Source organism: Dinoponera quadriceps, unplaced genomic scaffold (genome assembly GCF_001313825.1).
Source record: "Dinoponera quadriceps isolate SergipeBrazil2010 unplaced genomic scaffold, ASM131382v1 scaffold46, whole genome shotgun sequence".
Lineage (NCBI taxonomy): Eukaryota > Metazoa > Arthropoda > Insecta > Hymenoptera > Formicidae > Dinoponera > Dinoponera quadriceps.
In genome coordinates this window covers 356,355-371,583 of record NW_014554488.1, presented here as the reverse complement: position 1 = coordinate 371,583, position 15,229 = coordinate 356,355, and the positions used below count along the sequence as shown (strand labels likewise).

The 15,229-nt window shown below is 50.9% G+C and overlaps 1 protein-coding gene across 1 annotated transcript in view; it reads right to left on the bottom strand.

The window, feature by feature from the left end:
- Positions 1 to 15,229, bottom strand: part of LOC106750706 (DNA N6-methyl adenine demethylase) — a 49,963-nt gene that overhangs the window by 6,844 nt on the left and 27,890 nt on the right. Inside the window, exons 3-10 of the mRNA XM_014631219.1 lie at positions 8,340 to 8,570; positions 4,852 to 5,089; positions 4,378 to 4,613; positions 1,598 to 4,004; positions 1,168 to 1,343; positions 751 to 1,104; positions 303 to 530; positions 21 to 175 (exon numbers count right to left, since the gene is read on the bottom strand). Coding sequence (XP_014486705.1) covers positions 21 to 175; positions 303 to 530; positions 751 to 1,104; positions 1,168 to 1,343; positions 1,598 to 4,004; positions 4,378 to 4,613; positions 4,852 to 5,089; positions 8,340 to 8,570 — 4,025 coding nt within the window. The remainder of the gene's footprint in view (positions 1 to 20; positions 176 to 302; positions 531 to 750; positions 1,105 to 1,167; positions 1,344 to 1,597; positions 4,005 to 4,377; positions 4,614 to 4,851; positions 5,090 to 8,339; positions 8,571 to 15,229) is intronic.

The following is a 15,229-nucleotide window of genomic DNA, read 5'->3' as shown; positions in this document are numbered from 1 at the left end:
CCGGTACTTCGAATACTCACTTGGACAGGATTTCGACGGCACCGGAGCGAACTTTTTTCTCTTGCCCTTCCTTCGAACCAAATTCGTCCGTATCGTCCATTATGTAAAGAGGTAGCACGTGTAACTGTTCGTCTTCAGGTTTCGATAATGTTCGATGTTTTGTCAAACTGACTACCTGAAGAACGCAAACAAGTGTGTTAATATTCATATCATGATATAATGAATCTCGCGCGTTTTCTTCGATATTTGCGAGTCAATGTTACGATAATGGATCGAGTACTCGGGGAAGAAAACTCACGTACCACGGTACACCCGTTGTTCATGTTGTGCAGATCCCGATGAGCGTGAGCGCAGAAATCAATGCAAGCGGTGACACCGGAAAACGGCCGGCCCGGCTTAAAACCCAAACGGCACTCGCTCGCCTCTCGCTCGAATTGCGTCTGATTATTGAACGCTTCCGGCGCGAGGCTGAGGTACAGAGGTGACAAAAGCGTTGCTAAAACGTGCATTCGCTCCTCGACTTCTTGTTCCTGAAATAAATACATTTTTCTTCCATTTCTCTTTATTCCTTTCCTTCATAGCCTACACACGGCAAACAATTTTGCGTTAAATTCAACACATTTCACATGTTCACACGAAAATTTTCGCAATTGGGAGTAACGCGTTACTTTAAAAAATAAAATTTTAACGAGAAGAAAATATTGTTTACTATGTATTCTATAGTCTACGGGTGTTTGAAGGATTCTTTACCTCCGATCGGACTGAGAGTCGAAACTTCCGCACGGTCTTGCTTCTGGCGTACTTGCACCCGTTGTAATACATCGACCAAGAGCAACCGAAGGAGAAGCTGGCGCCGCAGGTGTCCGGATCGAGTCCTTGGCACGCACAGGTTCGCGGTTCGTTGGTGCCGCATCGTCTGGTCGTGGGCAGACCGAATCGATTGAGCTTGTGACTTAAAAGAGAATATATCCGATCGGCCTCGTGTGTCGGTACTCCTTCCCAGGCGACCATAGCCACGACGATCCAGGCGGTCGGGCATTTGTGACCTTGACGGTGCTTCACGATGGTCAGGATCTTCTCGTCGATGCCGGATCGTCGGATGATCTGGTGTGAATCGTCGACGTTAGAATCCTTTCAACTTCTTTTTTTTTTTTAAGGAGGACTTACCCACTTGGCCATTGGACACCCCTGCGTGGTCTTGCCTTCTTTGCCGGTATAAATGACCTTCTCGAATCTTATCGCATCGCCCTTGAGACCGGTTCTTCGTTCGAGATCGTTCCTTAGGTCGGGCAGATTCGCGGCCGCTCCGAGATGAGTGTAGTATGAGCCGGGCTCAGGTGGACCTTGTGGTTGGAAGCTCATTTTACTTACGAGCGAGAGAGCGAGCGAGCGTCAACGAAAGGGAAGCAACAGAAGCGGGAACATTTATGCCGCACGTACGATGGACATGTCCTTGCGAACAGGGAAAAGGAGAGATGGCGCATAATCGCTCGATGCTGTTTTTATCGGTCATAATAACACGATACATACGTCAGTACGTTTGCAATGTTTCCCTCGTGCGTCTTCCCGGCGTCAGTGTTACAGAATAGCAACTCACATTTATCGGCGGGGAAGCAGTTGCAGTCCGGCACTTCGGTCCTCACGTTGTTCTTCAGTTTGTCCAGATGATCCTGCAACTTGGTCGTCGTAGTCGTCGCTGCGGACGAGGTGCGTGGACTGTGCGGGCCCCCCTCGCTCTTCGACTCGTCTCTCTGCGGGGAATCGGCCAGCATTTCGTCCTTGGTCTGGAGACCTTGGCAACAACCGTCCTTGAGGTGTTCGGGAGTCGGCTGCTCGGTGCCGCCTCTTCGGCAGCACCATGAGCCGGTCCCCGGCGACACCTTGGCGGGACCGCCGTCGCCGCGGAACTTGTAATCCGGCACGATCTTCTCACTCTCTTCTTCGGTGACATTGTTGGCCATGTCGTCGCTGTTGTAGTCCGCAGTGACGCCTTCTCGTTTGATCGCACGATCGGCGTCGACGTTCCGGGAAGACAGCGGATCGACAGCGGTGTCCGTGGTCTTCAGGAAGTCCAGACTGTCGCTCTTCGCCTCGTCGCTCTCGGGCGTTTTCCGGGACTCCTCGAAGGACACGATCTGATCCATGCACAACCGCTGTTGGAAGGACTTGTCGTCGACGCTTTGATCTTCGTGACTCTTCTCCGTCTGCCAGGACAACCGATCCTTGTCGCAGCATCGGTCAACATCGCTTTTGCTCTCCGTGGCGAGCTTCATGAAGTTCTCGAGGGCTGTCATGCCGTTTTCCGCGCTATTGTTCTTGTTACTCTGATTGTGTTCTCCCCCCGCCCATCCCCATAAGCCACCACCGTCGGGCAAATTATCTACCCGAGGGTGGTGGCTATGCGATAAAAAATTACCGGTCATGTTTTCGTTCGGTTGCGCCATCGAGATGACGTTCGACTGATTGATGAAGTGATCCGTGCGCTTCTCCTGCATCTTCTCGTTGCTCTCGTGCGCGTCGCGCAATCGGTCGTCCGTTGGATACTCCACCGCGGTGCCTCCGTTGTTACTGCTGACGTGTTGCGCCTGCATCTGGTGATGCATGTTACGATGTTGATCCTGGTGGCTTTGCTGCTGTTGCATCTGCTGTTGTTGTTGCTGCTGCTGCTGCTTATTCAGAATCATCGATTTCAATCGACTGGTGAGATTCACACGATTTGCTTGAGCATACATGTTATTCTCCGGAACGTTGTCTTGGTTCTCCGGGAAACCGTTCGGCTTGTTAGCCTCCACCGCAGACTGCTGCCAGGCGATTCTTTCCCCTGAGTTTTGCAAGTCCTGCTTCGTCGCCTGCTGTCCCCAGGCCGACTGGCTCTCCGACACGGAATTCGGCGACCAGGCGACTCGACCGTCCAGCTTGTTGTCTTGCGTCAGTTGACCCTGCCACTGGTGGCCCGGAGTCCGTCTAGGACTCGAATCCTGCCACTGTTGCTGCGGCTGTTGACTATTATCACTCTTTATGCTATTCGGTGACCAATTCGGTTGACTAGTCGGCGTGTCGGGCCATGACATTTGATTGGACGGTGTGAGTCTGGGATTCTGCTCCACCTTGGTCTGCTGCGACCACTGTTGTTGTTGCTGCATCTGTTGCCCGGAGGGCGTCAGCCTGGGATTCTGTTGAGAGCCCTGCATCTCTGGACTGTTCTGCTGCCAACCACGTTGGGCGGAAGGCGTCATTCGTGGGTTCTGTTGGGCGCCGCTGTTGTGCTGATCCGACAGTTTCGGCGAGTGCTGCAGCCAGGTCTGATGTTGAGGCGGCTGACCGGACGGCGTGAGGCGCGAGTTCTGCGGATCCCTCAGCTTCGGGCTTTGTCGCGACCAGTTTCCCTGAGTTTGTTGCTGACTGTCGGCGTTCTCGGACCACGATTGCGGCGTATGGGGTTCCTTCACGCTCCCGGTCTCCCAGCTCATGTGACTCGCCGGTCTCGGCAGTTCCTGCAGCTGGGTAGCTTGTTGCTGCTCCACTTGCTGCTTCGGAGCTTTCTGCATCCCTCCGTCCTGCCAATTCATGCTGCTGTTTACGCTATTGCTCATCTTTCCGCTCGCGTCCGGCCACATGTGCCGTTGATTATTGTCGACCACCGTTGATTGCTGCCGTTGCATTTGCGCCTGCTGATGGTGCTGCGATACCATTTGCCATTGGCTCTGCGTTGCTTGCTGACCCATTTCCACGTAGCCTGGATATCCGTTAGAGTTGTGTAAACTCTGTGGGTCCTGTTGAAGTGGATACCCAGGCATCTCGTTTCCCGACACGTTCGCGGCTGCGATCGCGGCAAAGCCCTTCACTTGCGTGTCCGCAGCGGCCTGTTGCTGCTGTTGCTGCTGCGATGGCTGTTGCGGGCCACCCGGTTGCTGCTGCTGCTGCTGCTGCTGACTGTCCATGTGCACCGAGCTGCTGCGACTCGTCGGCGTCGTCGACGGAGGCGGCGCCATGCCTGTCACATCCTGCCAAAACCGACATCTTAGGAAGGACGCGAGAGAATGTTCAACTCCAAGATTGATATTCTCAATACGTTTCCTTTTCTTGGAAGCATCTTCTGCTATTTAAACTGGAATCTTCACCGTACAGTTACTGTTTAACAAGAGCGTGACTGGCAAAACTTTCGTTTATAATCACGTTACGTCTACGGAACTAGACGATTTGTTAATGTAAAATGTATACGTGGTACCGCGTCTCGTACTTTTCTAATAAACAGCTCAATGATTCCGTTGTTCTTGTTCACCAAGAGTGAATGCGATTCTTGAAAAGCAAAACGGGGGACAGACACGAGAAAGTCGCGTCAACGACTGAACGTGTGTAAGCGGAAGCAGTTCTTACTTGCTGTTGATAGCCGTTCACGTAGTCCTGCCTCTCGTAAGCAACCGGTTGATTAGCGGTGGCCGCGGGATCTACGAATTGTCCGTTCATCTGCCTCTGAGGCGTCGAGACCACCGGCTGCCCACCGACAGTCGCCAGCGGCGAGGGCTGTCCCGTGATGGTGTACTGTCCCGTCGTGCCGGCTCGTTGAAACGCGGACTGATCCGCCGTTATGAATGTCTGCTGCTGATACGAGACTGCAACATTGTTCGAATTAACAGCAAAAAAGGCAGACTCGCGCGAGAAATCGGCCGTACTTGTGCAAGAAGGATCCAACCCACAAAATTATGATTTTGGACATTTTCTCATAATATCGTTCATTTTTCCCGAGACGAGCTTCACGCGAGAGTTTCTTGCATAACTACGACCAATTCGCCTCGAGATTCACGTGGTGATTTTGCAAAAAACAAACGTTCACCTCTCAAACCTTCTTACCTGGCTGAGGATGATACGGCGCCGCGGCGCCGTACTGAGTGTGATACCTCAGCTCTTCGAGCTGATTCGGCGCGGGAATCTGCTGAATGAACTGTTGAGGCGGCCAAGCCGCCGGCGACGTCTCGACCGCGACCGCGCCGACTGGTCCGACTCCCTGATGCCAGACTGTGTTCCCAAAACCAGCCGCTGGTCGGAAACCGGTGCTAGAATCTCCGTAGAACGGCATCACGCCGGTTGACTGCGTGCAGAGAATGAGAGGATCGTGTTCAGCAGTCGCAGGATTTTTTTCAGCGCGGCTCAAACAACAAAAATGTGCTCGACCGATAGATTCGAAGACAAATACGCGATTGAGCGCGTCGAGTGGTTCGTTGTCAAGGTGTGAGAATGATGCGGAGATGGGCGCGGTGGACGTCCCGAAATCTCGAACCGGTCTCTCCAAATACCGAAGCCGCTCGATCGCCGGTTAAACTTTTTCCACTATTAACGCGAAGGTCAAAGTTTAAATGGATTCCGCATCGTCGGTACTTTTGTTTTTATTCGAGCTTTGTTTCAAACGTATCTCGACTCTTTCTTTATTTTTTTATTAAACAGACGAGGCGCATTTTATCATGGGACAAATAACAACAATAATAGCAATCCTCTGGGATAAAATGACGCGCCTGGATAAAGCGCGCGTAAAAATGGAGCAGTACGCTTTGGTTTATTTTCGTTCGCTCGCCACTCCACCCCTCCCCTGCCTCTCTCTCTCTCTCTCTCTCTCTGTCAACGAGACAGAGCGAGAAAGGGAGAGCGACAAAGACGAAGGGGAAAAAAGGACGCATCGAGGCGGCCTGGCGAGGCGGAGAGGAACCGTCCGCAGCGATGCGAGGCGAAGGAGTGAGGAGCCGGCAACCTCGCAGCCAGACTGTAAAACTTTGTACAAAACGAGAGAAACGAGAGTCAGGACGATTGGTTCCGTTCATCCGCTTACCGCCGCCCCGACCTTTGTCATCCACTTTCGCGGCGGTTGCCCTCAAAATGCACGCGCGCACCGGCACCTCGAGCCGAGGACCTGTAGAAATAAGAGCGATACACGGGGTATTTTATTTATTTAATTCGTCGAAGGTTCGCGTTCACACGATAGCTCGCGAAAGGAAGGAAGAGGTGCGGCGGCCGAGTTTTCTAAGCAGGTGACGCGACGATTAATTTACGAGGAGGATCTCTCGCGGTGGCCGTGAATCGGTGTTTGCGGTCGAGGTTGATAGCGTCGGAGACCTGGGCGTCTCGCCAAGCGGATTCCTCCACGGTATCACATCCTCCTCTTCCACCACTTTACCACGCCGCTCCCTCGGGGAGAGGAAATCCTTCCGTTCTCGTGACCTAGGGCAACCTAAGACCCTGGCGTGATAAAACGGGACGTTCTGTGACAGCACCCAAACATAACCCTCGGGAGCTGCCCTTCCGGCGAATACCCCCGGGAGAGTTTGTCGACCACTTTTCACCTACTCTCGTTCTCGGCCTTGCGTCGTTTGCGGTGTAACGCGATGTAAGACGCGCGAGACATTCCCTCGCTTTCTCTGCCTCCTTCTCCCTCTTTCGCGCGAGGATAAACCGCATACACCGCGGTGGGACGCAATTCGCAATTTGGCAACAACGATCGAGCATTTCGCGGTTTCGGTTTATTGCATAATTGGGCGTTCCGATGAATACGCCCGGTATAACGTTGATTCCTTTATCACCGCGGCATTAGCAATTATCGCGGCGAACGCGACACCCGAACGTGTTTGCGTACGTGAGCGCGATATGCATTTAACGCGCGAAATGCACAATTAACGCCCGGGCATGGTCATCAATGGGAATACCGTGCGTTTAACGTACGCGCGAACGTCATTGCATTTTCGCCGCTCGTGTATATTATTTGTTGCGAGTAATTTGTAAACGCGGTAAGTTGGCCGGAAGCGATAACGTCTGATCGCTTTCTCCGCGATTGCGCGCTCGACGTTTGATTTATCCAACGATTCGGATTTACATAAACCGATCAAACTCGACCGGACGTTTTACCTCGCGGCCTCTGCGAACCGCGTGTCTCGCGGTTTTACGTCATTTTTTTTTCGCCCCTCCGGGGAGCGTTTTTCCGCGAGGATACAGCGACTAGAGCACGGCGACACGTCGGCGCGAGAAAGAGGATTTGCGCGGCTGGAATAAAGCGGATGTTGCAAAACGCGTTCCACAGTCGCAAGGTTACGAATTTATATATCAGTGACGCGACGCGCGTTCTCCCCCGTTATCGATTCGTTTATTTCATTAAAGAATACACACGATTTCACGCTCGGCACGACCGAGAATTCATTCGAGTAACATATCGACGCGTATTTCGACGCCGGCGATTATTCCAAGTAGTTACTCCCGCGCGTGTAGTCGCCGTGTACCTGTGGGCGGGAAAAAGAGGAAGAAAAAAAAAGTGAAGCGACAATCGCCGAGAGACTCTCTCCCTCTCGTGAAAATTCGACACGATACGCATCTGAAAGAAGACGCACACGAGTGACGAGAGATGTTACCCCTAACACGCGCCACCCCCGCGTTCGTGAGCGGCTAGCCTCGCCGGCTCTTCTCCTCTATCGTTACTCCTGCTCCACCTCTTGATACCGCTCGCTTTTCATCGCTTCTCTCTTTCTCTCCTTTCGTCCCCGGGACACGTCTCTCTCTCGCTCTCTCTCGGTAGGTCGGTGGTTCCTGTTCCTGCGGGTATTGATTCGCGTTGGCGGCCGGTCACCGCCCCCGCACTCACTGTCTGCCGGTAGTCTACCCTTGCCCTCCATGTTACGCCGCTATTTCGGCAGCCGATTCCTTCGCAGTCGCGGGTCGCCGCGACGTTCCCAGCGCGATTGTCAAAATTGCGCCTTTATATGCGCTATTCGGTCGGTCTCTGTAACGCCGGTCCTCTTGGCACACCGATAGATTCTCGACCACGCGACTCGTTCGGTTTAACGCGGGGACGACGGGGTCGTGCGGGCGCAAAGCACATCTGAGATGTCTCGTATGCTCCGCTCGATTTGTCATTTAAAGTTAACATTTTCGCAACTTGTTAGAGAGTCGATTAACGTAAATTAACAGACAATTATTAATTGGGCATTTGGGGATTTAATTTATAATTGGGACACAGATTCGATTTAACATGGAAAGGAGACTCCCCGTGTACGTATTTTAAAATCTGACAAATATATTATTCTCCTATACACGTTTATTCGCACCAACAATCTGCGTTCGGCTCTCATAGGCTTTTCTATATTTCCCTTGATTGTATATCAAGAGGAAGNTGATTGTATATCAAGAGGAAGGGAGGGGGGGGGGGGAGCCTGATGCAATTCAATCAAAAAATTTCTAATCATTTTCATTCGCGATCGAGGAGAGGAAAGAGGGACGCAGCCAGAGAGGCTGGATGTCTCTCCCGCGGCATAATTTGACAAAAAGAGAAAATTGAAAAATTTAATGGAAAGCACAGAACTCACCATAGAGACGACAGGTGGTGGTGGGTTTCCGTTTCTCAAGGCGCCCGACTGTTGGTTCGCCCCCGAGTTGAGATTGTCCTTGGTTTGCTGCATGGGATCAGGCTGGTGCAGAGATTGTTGCGTTTGTTGCTGGTGCTGTTGCTGCAGGCCGCCGATACCAGCCTGCGGACTGCCAAGACCAGCTGGTGCGCTGTCAGGCGTGCTGACTTGTCGTGCGATCTTTCGGTAACTCTGCGACAAACATTATTCATCCGTAATTCGTTTTATTCAGCGACTCTCGTGATAGTATTTACCGTCGTCGAACGTCATCTCTCCAAGATAGATCTCGGAGTTTACAAAAGTTTCCGAACACAAAAAGTCGGAGCTGCTCAAAAAGTCGAAGAAATTCAATCACCCGCCGAGAGTGCGATGCGCTTTAAATTCAGATTCGCGTTTGCGTTCAGCGACGAGCAAGTGTCCGATATAAATATTTACGAGCTGTAAGCAGTCGAATCAAAGATCGTCGTTGGACGATCAGAACACACTGAAAACAACGCGCCACGACGTTACGACGAAGGGTCGAGAAAGTTAAGTCGGCTCGCATCGTAGGAAGAAAAGATGGGTACTACGAGAGCCAACAGCGCGGTGTGACCCTAATGCTAAAAATAACGACACGGCTTAAGTAGGCCGAGGCGGCTGAAACGGTTTCCATAGTTCAACAAGCGTCGTCAACCGACAGGCTACACAAACCACTCGCTCGTCTTACACCCCTTTACGAATGTATCTTCTCGCGAATTTCATTAATTACGACATCGGCATCGACGTCGTCATCATCGTCGTAACGCGAGGTCTCGCCTACGCTTTACCTCCGATCATGCAGGCGCGTATGAACGCACATTATATCGCCCATCGATTTATAAATAGACAGAACGACGACGCGTCGTCGGGGACCTACGCTGAGAGCGCGCAAGGAGAGTTTCTTCCCTCGCGGACGGCGCGTTCGTCACCCACTGAGAAAAAGAGAGACGCCCGCTTGGATTTCGGGAATCGACGTCTTACGTGTCGCTGCTCTAGGAAAAAGACGAAAAATCGACGTCCTCGACGCTCCTCTCGATCTCATGTCGGAAGCGATCGTCTACTAAGATCATCCCGACGCGATCCTAATTCTCTCGCTCGAAACTCCCTGAGCGTTATTACCTGGATCCGTATTTCAAAAGAAACAGGAGAAAAGAATGTTCCTCTATCGAGAGAGAGAGAGAGAGCTCCACTGCCTTTTATTCTTCGTGGATGCACGTCGGAATCGATCGCGATCTATCAATAGACTCACGTCCGGGAAAGATGACGGATCCTTTCATACGTCAATCATCGATCGGGAAATGTAACGCAAGACGGGGCTGACCTTTTCGAGAGGTGGGTTCGAACAGCTGGTGCTGCTGCCGTCGTCCACTTATTTTAGATCTCGTTGGCGATTTACCTCCTCGTGCGAACGCAAACGCGAGCAGGCGAGCGGCCAATCGTTCGGCAAGTCGCAGTCTCGGAGATTTTCGGGAATCCGCCGGGAAACGGAAGATTCTTTCGAACAACGTTACTCTAAATTGTCGAGGGACGCTGCGAAATCAAACTGAAATCAATCGTATCGTGTTTCCACACAGGAATATTCAAACGGACGGATGGTGGACTCATTCGTCGGATTACAATATCTTCGGCCGCGATACTTTCCGCAACAACGACTATCCGGTCGACGCTAAAGAGGTTATACCGGTGAATTTGGACCGTTAATTGGAACGTATTTTCACCCTCTTCCGGGCGCGAACTCTGGAAATAATCGAGCACGAGCACTGCAGCACGTGGCTGGCGCGTGGGCATTGACCGACCGCCAGTAAACCGATTTCAACGTCAACCGTCGGCCATTCCACTCGCGGTGATTCACATTTTGTTGACTCAAGCCAAACGAAAGTATAAGTAGGTAGACGCGCGCTGTGTGATATTCGCTTCACCGCGCGTACGTTGTCGTTACACCGACGTTCCTGTCGTAGCTGTCTAACTAGGTGCGAGCTATCTACCGACCAACTCGATTCGCGCGCGTCCCTTTTTTCCTCAGGTAACGAGACGAGTAGTTGTTCGCGATCTCCGGTAACTCGCTGCCACATTATACCTTGTACTTTGGATATCCAGTTTAGTCGAACAATCCACGCAAATTACCGTTAATGTCGCGCGCTAAACGGCGATCTCATAAGTACTATCGATCGACAGAAAAAGAACTATCTTAGAAAACACATGCGAGACTCGTAATTTTTCATAATCGTTGGCAAATTCCAATCTCTCTTTCTCCATCTCTCTCAATAATGGCTCCAGGCGTGTATTAAGGTTGAAGCCTAATGTCATCATCCGATATATCGAAGTAGTTGTTGGGAATAACGTAAGCATGTTTCTAAATACGATAAGATCCTTTTAAAAAGGTTCTAGTATTATTTTGAAATGCAGACAAAAATATGTTATTTTCAGTGCAGAGAAAAAAGTCTTGAATCAGTGATAGATATATTCTCACATATAAGCAAGAATACTGTAATATTCTTAGAAGAATTTTAGTCTTGGTGCAAGTAATTTTTGCATCAATACAAATTCAATCAAATCAAGACTAAACATTTTCTAAGAAAATTATAATATTATTGCTTATACATGAGAATATCTATCATTGATTTAAGATTAATTTTTTCCCTGCAGTGAAGTCAAATTACCACACGGAATTTATCAGACAGAATGAACGAACCAAATGCACTTTGGTTGAAGGAAACAGAATTTCGTGTTCTTATAATCCAAATTCCATTCTTATAATCAGAATATTGTTTCATGTTCACTGTCTGGTAAATTCAACCAAACTTTTTTCTCGTCCATAGATCAACGATGAGTTTCATTGAATTGTTTGAATATTGGAGGTAGAAAAACAGAATGCAATTCATACTATTGAAACCACACTCGCAATTCTCGTCCATGGCGATATTTTTTTCCCACAAATGAATATATGGTGCGATCTTCCTCCTAGCCATGAATGTAATGATCTTTTTCGAAGCATAAGTGAGATTTGCAAATCAAAGTTTAACAGGCATATTTGCAATATAGTTACGATAGCTTGTCCCCTCATAGGAGAATTTAGCAAATTCCAATGGATTGATGCGTTTAATTTCTAATCGATCGACCGGATACGCTCACTCGCGCGTGTTCCGGTACAAAAATTCAAAAGTTAATAACGGGACAGAATAGGTTTGGCGTGGACCAGCCGATAGCATGAAGGACACGTCGTTTGACCTAAATTCCGCGATCACGATAGACGAACGTAGCTTGCGTAACCAGCGCGCGGTTTGTAAAGTCAGCGCGCCGCGCGCTCCGATCCTTGACGCGCGCGAGGGCCTTACGGATACCCGCTGGAGTTGCAAACGAGTTACCTTATATAATCCGAATACCATAACTCCGTGCGTTACAGCCGCCAGGATCGAACGTTGCTAAGCGTTCTATTATTACCTGCGCGAAATAGATCGTTTCGATTGATTTCGACCAAGCCCGGCGCGACTCGCGGATAAAAGCTTGAGAGAGGCGAATGTTATACACGACTGGAAGTAGTATCCGGCGATGAGAACGTTTCATAAGCGGTTGATATCGCGCGTTCGCACGCTACACGAATGACTCGGCCCTGAGGATTTCGTGAATCATCACCGCTGACTCGTTCCTGCTCGTCGAGTGAGCGGTGATCGAAATAAAACCGCTCGCTGGAGTCGAGAAATTTTCACGAAAGTAAAGCCGAGCTCAGATCAAGCGAACAAGAAGCGAGCGTTAACAGCAACAAGCGCAAACGAGTAATTAGAATTCGTGTTCCATTGTGCGCGTTTTGATTATTGTCATAAGGTCTGTCATTTTTCGCTGAATTGGCTTACACTAGTTCTCTTTTCCTCTTCCTTCCCAAAAGTTTTAACTGTATATTTGTCTCCTTTTAAGTTCTAAAATATAAATACATTAGTGAAAAAGAACAGATCCACACAGACAGGTCATCGAATATCATCGAATGAACAGATTTTCTCTGACATACCGACACGAGATGAAAATTTCATCATGAAATACGTTTAACGACAACCCCATTCAGATGTTTTTCGCGTTCGTCAGTTTGGTCTGGGCCCGGTTTGAAAAAAAAAAAGACGATCAAATAGAAGCGGCGGCACACGGCTCGCGCAAGATACGTCCGGTTTTATTTACCGACCGGCACACGGAGAGCGGGAACGCGCTATTGGCGAACGCGTTAAATCCGAACACGTGCCATAATTCGCGGGGAACGCTCGGGGTGAAGCAAGCGATCGTCTCTTTTCTCTTAATGCCTGCATACACGAGACTCACTTCGTCGCGGCGACGGAGCACGTTTCCGCGTTCCCAGGACGTCCGCAGGAGCGCTCCTCGGGAACCGTGTCCGAACTTCGGAATCTCCGATCGACACGGATCACTGTACACCTGTGACTCGTCACTCGTGTACACACACGTATCGTTCAGATTCGCTTATTCCCCGCGCGACTTCTTTCCGGTCTACTGAACCCACGCCAGGAAACGACCTCGTGCGCGAGGTACACTACCTCCCACCGGAGAGCGCTCGCGCCGACTACTACAACTTGCGCTCGAATTCGCCGCAACCGATCGAATCGATCGCTCTCGACACTCGCGAGAGATCCACTCTGGTCGCGGAGCGATCCGCCGAATAACTCCCATGAGACGTCTCTCCCTTTTCCTCCGGCACTCCTACCCTCCTCTTCTCATTTCTCTCTTTCTCGCTCGCTCGCATTCCGCGCTCTCGCTCTCTCGCCCTGCCTTCCCCTCTCTCTCTTTCTTGCCGCCTTCTCCTCCGCCTCCTCCATCACCTCCTCTCTTCTTCTTCCTCCTCCCGCGCCTCTTCGCGCTCGCCGACTGCGTTCCCACCTTTCTGTACGCTCTCTCCCTCTTCCTCCCCTCCTCCCTCTCTCTCCCTCGTTCGCGAGGAGAGCACGAGCGCGCAATCGCGCTCTCCCGCGCGCACGTGTGTGTGTGTGCGCGGCGGTGGCTCGTTGTTTCTCTCCCACGACTCGCCTCCCCGCCGGGAGGGAGAGAGGGAGTGCGAGGGGCGGGGGAGGAGAAGTCGTGTCGCGCGTCATCGCATCGCGGTATCACGAATTCCTGCGTAGCATCTCTTCGCGACTCTGCGCCTCGGAAGTCACCCGGTGAGGTTCGGGCGCGATTGAAAAGAAGCGCTAGACGTAGCTGAAGAACCGAGAGATGGGATATTCTTTTTGTTTCCCGGGTAATGTTTAAGAGTTAGCGACGAGTTATTCTCGTCGTCTACCTGTCTCTTTCTCGACACCCGACGAAGGTGGAAACAACAAGCTACTCCGGGTGTCGGTGTGATGCTTCTTCGACACGAAGCACGCGCGACGCCCGCTTCTTCCATGTAAAACGACTTCACGTCGCTCGGAAACGCTCGAGTGTGCTCGCGTCGATTTACACGACCCCCGCTTCTTCGTGTCCTTCCATTCTCTCTCTTTCTCCTTCTGCGTCTTTGTTTTTCTCCCGTCGTTTTACTCGTTTTCTCCCCGTCTGGCGTTTTCAGTTGACTCTTCGAGAGCGAGAGAGAGAGAGAGAGACGATGCGTCATTGGACTAACGATGGACTCGATTCGATTATCGATTTACTTTTGGCTCGGACCAAAGTATAATTCGCGCCGAAATTTCATCACGATGCTAAATTCGCCCGAGCTGCGAGGGACGCAAATAATTCCCGCGAATTTTCACGTGGCTCTAAAGTCGACCGGTAAAAGGTAAAAATATCGATTTAAAAATATTCCTCCGAGAATAATAATATATGGATTTAACAAATAATACAGTATTGCTTCAGCAGACAAGACCGGTTTGTAAACGCGTCGTACGTAGAGAGAATAACTTCGAGTATCGACGGTACGGTACGAGGACGCGAAAGGGCGAACGAAAAACAAGACTTTCGTCGCGGAATTGCTATGGCTCTCCATAGGTAGACGTCTCGGTGGTAGCGCAATGGGACCGATGTCGATGTGGTGTCGTCGTCACCGCTGCTGGTGACGACGACGACGAGCAGGAAGAGGGGATGGTTCACCAACGCGTCATTGTAACTGGAGGTGGCCGATGCGACGGAGGGGGTAGAACGGGGCTGATGGAGGGGTGAGAGAATACCTGACTGCCTCCGCTGGCGGAGAGAAATGTTTATGTATCGGAAGAAACGAAAAGCGCGCTCGGGGCTCCAGCGAAGGCATCGAGCGCGAGTCAAACATTGAATACGAAGGATGTGCGTTCTTTAAAATTCAGCACTAGGTGCTCCCGCTTTAATATCGGACGGTTTGATTTTAATAATTTTCGAAATTCAAGCCGACCGAGTCGCCAAATCGTTCGATTTGGATTCCACGCACGCGGATAGTCGCCGTCGAGAAAACAGCTTGTCCATTTCTAATCCGACGGAGGATTTCGAAGTTGGAGCTCCCTCCCTGAAAGTCCGGTCGAAGCAATCGAGACGGCTTGCGAAAGAGGTCAGAAGGGCCGGTGACGACGCGCTCAGCAACAAGTTGCAGAGACGTTAATAAACGAGCCCTCGAAGACCGTCTTACGGATGCCCTTAAGCCTTCCTCAGTTCATCGATCTTTACGCCGTCGGGCGTTTCATCGGCTGTACGACGCGCGGAAAAAGGTCGAGCGCGCGCCCTCCATTACGGAAGTCTTTCTTGGCCTTGGTGATATACGTTACTCTGTAACGAGCGAATTTCATGCGAACTCACGTCGCGGGATATACGCGATGTGAAATGGAAAAGAGCAGACGCGCCGATCCACAGCCGACCGAGCCCCTATCTCATTTTACCAGGCCAGTGAGAAATGTGTAGGA